This window comes from Rhododendron vialii, chromosome 8a (assembly GCF_030253575.1).
Source record: "Rhododendron vialii isolate Sample 1 chromosome 8a, ASM3025357v1".
Taxonomy (NCBI): Eukaryota; Viridiplantae; Streptophyta; class Magnoliopsida; order Ericales; family Ericaceae; genus Rhododendron; species Rhododendron vialii.
In genome coordinates, this window is record NC_080564.1 from 10,861,127 (window position 1) to 10,868,283 (window position 7,157).

A 7,157-nucleotide genomic window follows, 5' to 3' on the forward strand; every position below is an offset into this window, starting at 1 on the left:
AAAAATAATTTCAACTTCTAGCTTAATCAGAGATGGGGAAAATATAATGCAACCATCACCACATCTTCATAGGCACTGAGACTGACACTAATCCATCATCACCGTGTATAGATCTAGTTGATATACTATGATGTTGGTACTATGTCCTAAAAATGTGGCAATTTCATGGCCGAATTTAAAACTGAATCTGCCAACTTTTGAACCATGTATGGGGAGCAATTAAAATCAAAATGGCATCGATTATGTAGAAGAGGTATGAGAATGGGATTCGAATTGTTCGCCATATGACAATAGCAGGAGAATAACTTTGGCAATTGGCATTTCAAACCTTATTTTGTCTTCTCGTATCCTTTTCACTTGTCAACTGAAGGCCCACCACTTGCTGGATCAAATTGTTTCCCATTTTGGTAGTACCCGTGAAAAGTAGTATTTCATAGAATAAGATGATGGTGGTGTAATATCAAACGAATAAAGGAGATATTGGTGTAATTTACTCAGTAGTTTTATTTGCTATATAAATTCATTTGAGAGTCTTGACATGGTTATACTATTTTTTGTTATTTTAAAGAATCTCTTTCTATTTTGCCCCATTTTGTATGTCGTAGGAGGAGTAATTGTATTAAGTAGCTACCTTTGTCCTAGGGCAGAGCCATGATATATACTTTAGTTGGGTCAAAATATTCAAAGCGATTAACAATTCGATCGATGTTGGCAATAATAAGGGGCAAAAGAGAAGGTTTCAATAAAATAGTTGGGTTGTCTTTTTATACTTGCAGCGCCAATTGTATCTAAACAGTAAACCCCATTAAAAATTATAGCTATTCCATGTGATTTTAATCTCAATGGGGTCAAGCGACCCCATTATAGTCTTTTTCCCTCCGCCCTTGCTTGTCCTATTTTGTGTGTTCAATATTTTAGTTTGGAATATTTTGAAATATTCGTCCTCTTTGCAAAGTCAAATTAAGTAAAAAAGTATATGAATTTTCACAAATAAACCATCGTAAATAATTTGAAGTGATTTTTGATAAGAAGAAATAAGGAGTAGAAATATTAGAAATCTAATTAAACTTTGTAAGAATACATTCATTTGTGAGTCCTCCCTACATAACAATGTGAGTTTTGTTGCGGGGCTAAACGGCTTGAGGTGGCTAAACAGGCTTATTTTTCTTAATATTGAACAGGATGAGTATAAATTAACAAATTTTCTACAACCTTGAATTATTGAACACGCTCACATTCATATAAATAAATGCAAGTATGTACTATATGAAGTGTTTGTGTGCATGTTTATGGTGATAGAATTTTTAATAGGAAATTGATTTTCACACTCTTCTTTTGTTCAAATCTATTCTATTTTTTGTCTTTATTCATGTACAATTACAAAATTATCATTCATTTCACACATTAAAAGGGTAATCATGTAATTTTATTACATGACTAAAAAAAAGGTGCTCTTGGATAAACGGAGGTGTGAAAATCAATTCCATTTCAATAAATTAAGGAATTAAACGGCTTTTATGCTTTTCTTCCCCCCTCCACCTGCTTCGGTAACATAGCTCGAAACCTCGTCGTTTACCTCTGCTCTCTCTCCCTCTCTCGAAACCTCGTCGTTTACCTCTGCACTCTCTCTCTCTCTCTCTCTCTCTCTCTCTCTCTCTCACACACACACACACACACACACGCCTTTCGAGATCAATTTACCGCCTTCCCTATCAATAAACTGCATTTCTCTCTCCCTCACTTCGCTTTCAACTTTCCCGCTCCTCTCTCTCTCTCTCTAAACTGCTCTCCACTTGCCCAGTTTCTTTTCCCGTGCAACAGAATTTTCGAGATACGTCGATCTTAAAAAATGAATACAAGAATCCGCGCTACTCTACACCCCATCAAAGCTCCATTGAATCCTCCAAAAGTAAGTTCATTTTTCATTTTACTAGCTTTATAACGTCGAAGTTTTATGTTGGATGTGCTATACATTTTCAAAATGCATGCGTTAATTCCGTTCCGAATTGCTGAATTCTTTTATAATCAAAGCGACCAAAAAAATTTGTTGCAAAATTTATCATTTACTCTGCATGTTTATCTGTTCTTTCTTTTCCTTTTTTGTTTACTTTGAGTTTCTGGGTTTTGATTATTCCGTGTGGTTGCGGGCACTTGTCAAATACTCATCATTCTTAACAAAAAGTGGAACACTTTTGATCCAAATCTAAACAGGGCTCTTTGTTGTTCCCAAGAAACGAATAATTTTCATGCCCCACAATTTTATTTTATGTATTTTTTTTATTTCAGAAATTTGCAACTGTGTTTTTATTTATTTATTTATAGGAGAAGAAGATGGAAGTAAAGGGAAGCAGAGCGCAGGGTACCCAGAAAGCCACGGCGAATCGGCGTAAAATTAATAGAGAAAGAACATTGGCTTTACTTGAAGATGTATTATAATTCTCTCAGCCAAAAAAAAAAGACTTACATTTTAGTGTTTGTATTGGTATATGTTTAAATTGTAAATATTGGCAGGTGGATAAACTGAAAAAGAAGTTAAGACATGAAGAGAATGTCCATAGAGCACTGGAGAGAGCTTTCAATAGACCATTGGGAGCTTTGCCTCGTCTTCCTCCTTATCTACCTCCAGATGTGAGAATTGTATTATATTGCAAATTGAACTCACTTAGATCTGTCTTTCATCCAAAATAAAAAATGGTTGTGTCTGGATTGTGAATTACCCAATGTCATTTGTAGGTAATTGCGGAAACCAATGTGAGTTGTTGATGTACCCAGTTACACAACTGGGAACCACGTAAAAATCTTCGTGCCAATTATTTGTGTTCTTGCTTGATTTGTTATTCGTGTTATCATGATTGTGTTGGGTTGAATCCGCAACGGATTCAACTCAGCTTTGGATTGCCCAAAGGACTAATGAAGTGGAATTACGAATGAGTGAACAGAAAGGAGGGATCCATATGAATTCAATTTTCTAATCAGCCTATCTTAATCGAGATTTTTAGCTTCAGAACTTTTGACTCCATATTCATTTGTCCATCCGTGATTAGAATAAGGCAATTTGAGTGAGATTTGACAAGCAGATAAGGAGGAGCTAACCAAGCTAGAGAGACAGCTTTGACTGTTATCAATGAATGAAGTTGTGCATTCAATTGAGTTTCCGTCACTTGATCAATTAACCCCAAATTTCCATGCTTTCTGTTAGACTGTTACATACTGTATATTGGAAATGTGTGTTTAGGTATGCAGTATGCTTTTAAGGGTATCTACTTCTTTGGACTTGATTCGTTTTCACGTTGATCTCCGGGGTATGATGTAGAATGTGGTTAATGCAGACACTAGAGCTTCTTGCTGAGGTAGCTGTTTTAGAAGAGGAGGTTGTTCGGCTGGAAGAGCAAGTTGTCAATTTTAGACAAGGTCTATATCAGGAAGCCGTTCACACAACTCCCAGAAGGAATGCAGAGAATTCAGTTGATTTATGTGAAGAGTTTTCAGCTAGAAGTTCCAAACAAGAAGAATCACAGTGTTTGTCCCAGAATGATGCAAATTCAGGATTATATGGAATGCAGACTTGTCGTTTGCTATCCAGGAGTGCTTCAAGTAGAAAATTATTTTCATCTAAACCCGTCTTTGATAAAACCAGTCATTGTTCTAATAGGACAATGCATAGTGAACAAGCTTTGGAAAAACCCACTACCTCTTTGGAAGATGGGCGGGGAAAGGAGAATCGATCATGTCCTAATTCTGCAAAGGACAAGAATGATAAGCAACCTCCAGAAAAGAGAACTTGTAGTTTCAAGACCTCTGTGAAGAGAACTCCAATCAACACAACAGAAAAATGTGCTGATTCTCCGAAGTTACAGGTATATACTATATTGCAGTTTTAGAAGAGAATCTATGTATTGAAAAACAAAAATAAACAAGGTAAAACGAACCAGAGGTAAAATGATTTCTCTGGTCGAAAATACAAATACTTGCCATTAATGAAACACGAGATTGTGAAATCTTGTTATTATTTCTTGTTGGTTCTGGACTAATCTCAGTTATTGTTCTACAGTTGGATTTCAGATTAGTAGACCGAGAACGAGCACAAGAGAGCTCTGTCCATTCATGTGATGTTGGAGTGGTGGAGGTTGGCAGCACTGCAAACAAAATTTCTGAGGATGTTTTGAAGTGCTTGTCTAGCATATTTCTGAGGCTCAGCACTTCAAAGAACAAGAGTTTTGGTTCAAAGTCCATTCCTTCTCTAGTGTATCTCTCTCATGAGAGCCATCAAGACACAGACTTTCAGGATCCATATTCCTTCTGTTCAGAATTCCGAAAGAGAGAAATTGGTCCTTATAAGCATCTCTTTTCTATTGAATCCGGCACAATTGATCTGAAGAGGAAAGCGAATGCTTCATTTTTGGTCCATAGGCTAAAGTAAGTTTATGATTGTAGTTTGTGATTGTATTTTCTTTCTCCCTGATTCATGAAGTTGGTCTATTTACTGTGTGTAACTTAATGGCAAAATTTCAGGCTTCTCCTCAGCAAACTAGCCTCTGTCAAGTTGGAGGGTCTTACTCATCAGCAGAAGCTTGCGTTTTGGATAAACACTTACAATTCCTGCATGATGAATGTAAGAGTTCACCTACTGCAAAAGATTGACTGAAAGTTGACTTCAGATATTGATGGATTTTCTTCAAGCGAATTCTGCCATTTTTTTGTCTTAGGAAAAGGATTATTTGCCTTTAACGTAATCCCAAAACTGTTGTATGATAAACACGCATATTTAACCAACGTTGCAGACATTTCTAGAGCAGGGGATACCTGAAACTCCTGAAATGGTCGTCAGACTGATGCAAAAGGTAAGATCTCCTTGTCATTTTACAATATATTACTTGTGCTATGTTGATCTCTCGTTTTTCCTATGTTTTCTTATCACATGAACTTTCACCTTTTGTTTATCATCCTAAAACTATCATATAACGCTAATCAAGCAATATGTATCAGCTAAAACTTCAGTTTTATGCCAATGACTCATTCAGACCTGGTCTCAGTTTTGCATACGAGGCACAATGCATTGCGTGGCATAAATATATTGTGGATGTGACTTACTGCCGTGCATTCTTCCTATAATTTCTTACTGAAAATTTTAAGATAGATCACTATTGTGGGAGAATGACAATTGTAAAACTTCCTGAATGTTTAGTGTATCCTCCGTAAAAGATTTGAAGTACGACTTGTCTTTCTATTAATACCTTTGGCCGTACCATTTTGATTCCAACAACTGACTGTACTTCAACTATCCTGCCCTCAAGGCTACAATTTCTGTGGGAGGACACTTGTTGAATGCAATCACAATTGAGCATTTTATCTTGAGGCTACCTTATCACTTGGAATACCTAAGTGCTATTTATCTCAGCTTTTCTTGTAGTTATTTGTTTCATCTTATGCAGAAGCGGACTGTAAATGAAGATTTTTGTCATTATATATTTCGAGCAAAGTTCTAATTTGCTGATAAATTTTTCATTGTTATCTCTATGTCAATAGACTTGTCCAAAACTGGCAAGAAATAATGAAGTGAAAGCACGCAGCATATTCGGGTTGGAGTGGTCTGAACCCTTGGTTACATTTGCACTATCGTGTGGAAGTTGGTCCTCCCCAGCTGTAAGTTCCTAAACATTTCGCTTAGTTTGGTACTTGAGGAAAGAAAGAAAAAACAAAAGAGGACAATAATTTTCCTCCCTAGCTTGTTTGGTTCCAAAACTGAAAGGTAAAGAAAGGAATTATTGCGGCATAAGTAAATGAGAAGGTTTTCCTACTTATTTTCCTTTCTAATTCTTTCTCACTTTCCCCCACTTCTTTACTTATCAGTTTCCTAGCTATGTTCTTTCCAATTTCTTTTGAAACAAGCAAGAAATAACTATTTTCTTTGATCTATTCTTTCTCACTTCTTTGCAGACCCAAAGTAAGGAAAATAAACAGTTTCTCTGTTAATTAATTTCCCTTCTTTTCTCTTTGTTTCCCCAAGAGCCAAATACAGTGTGAGGATAAGTTTGTTGGTTAACATAAGTGAATATTGCGAACAGTTTAAAAAACTCTTATGAGGTCGCTGTTGTTGGGCATACACTCAACACTCAATAACAGTCCCCTTACGAAACTTTCATTATTGGTTAGCCATACACTTCACATGTTTCTAGCAATTCACATGCCATCATCAAATGATACAAGTCTTGAATAAGAATAGACAATGCACTAGGACTCTCCCATCCAACTATATGCATATACACAAAATACATGGATAAGGAGCTCTTGATTTCCTAATACTAGTTCCTGTTCATAACATAGCGAAGTCACTTTGGTTGTACCTTCTTCAGTATGCTCAAATTTTATGAATTTTCGTAACATTAATCTGAGGGATACAATCTTGTTTGTGAAATTGTGTTAATTTTATCCAAATTAAGGTGAGGGTGTATACTGCATCTCGAGTTGAGGATGAGTTGGAAGCAGCAAAGAGAGACTATTTACAGGCGGCAGTAGGCATTTCGACAACAAACAAGTTAATAATCCCCAAGCTGTTAGATTGGTATCTTCTCGACTTTGCAAAGGACTTGGAAGCACTGCTGGATTGGGTTTGCTTGCAGCTCCCTGATGACCTCAGGAATGAAATGGTTAAATGGCTCGAGGTAAAGGGAAGAGAGCCTCTTTCACAGTTGGTTCATGTAACGCCATACAATTTCAGTTTCAGGTACCTAATACATCAATAAACTCATATTTCCTCTGCGAAACTTGAGTCTACGTCTACGGCATTAGGTACATTTGTATATCTGGTCTTTCAAGAAAACTATGGGGGTATTTTCCCTCCAAGTGAGTTTTGAGTCTTGGTTATTGATTTATTCAAATTGGTTTTTACAGAAGCATACATATGATGGGATTTCTTCATTTAGTTCTTTTGAATTCGCTGCAGATTGATTTTTAGTCTTGTTTTGCTGGAACATGCAGAATTTTAACTTTCGAAGTGTATGTTTTAACTTCCTTGGTCATAAGTGTGGGCGGGTGAGTGAGAATTTCTACGAGATCAAACCAAAAAAAAGGTGTGTCTGACAATGGTCCTGTTCCATCCAAGTGTACCTTATGGTACTCCATTCCCGCTACCAAAGCTATAAGACTGTGTGATACAT

At 36.4% G+C, this 7,157-nt stretch overlaps 1 protein-coding gene across 1 annotated transcript; it reads left to right on the plus strand.

The window, feature by feature from the left end:
• Positions 1-1,581: 1,581 nt before the first annotated feature.
• On the plus strand, positions 1,582-6,886 carry LOC131336573 (uncharacterized). The gene is made up of 10 exons (XM_058372459.1): positions 1,582-1,909; positions 2,323-2,427; positions 2,512-2,628; positions 3,330-3,857; positions 4,052-4,416; positions 4,513-4,612; positions 4,782-4,841; positions 5,295-5,378; positions 5,527-5,643; positions 6,441-6,886. The coding sequence occupies exons 1-10, from the start codon at positions 1,850-1,852 to the stop codon at positions 6,741-6,743; spliced, it is 1,839 nt and encodes a 612-aa protein (XP_058228442.1). The 5' UTR covers positions 1,582-1,849; the 3' UTR covers positions 6,744-6,886.
• The last annotated feature ends 271 nt before the right edge of the window (positions 6,887-7,157 follow it).

Coding starts and splice junctions, on each gene's coding strand:
- LOC131336573 (XM_058372459.1), top strand. CDS start 1,850: ATGAATACAAGAATCCGCGCTACTCTACACCCCATCAAAGCTCCATTG. Junction 2,428..2,511: donor CATTGGCTTTACTTGAAGAT/GTATTATAATTC, acceptor AAATATTGGCAG/GTGGATAAACTGAAAAAGAA. Junction 2,629..3,329: donor CTCCTTATCTACCTCCAGAT/GTGAGAATTGTA, acceptor TGGTTAATGCAG/ACACTAGAGCTTCTTGCTGA.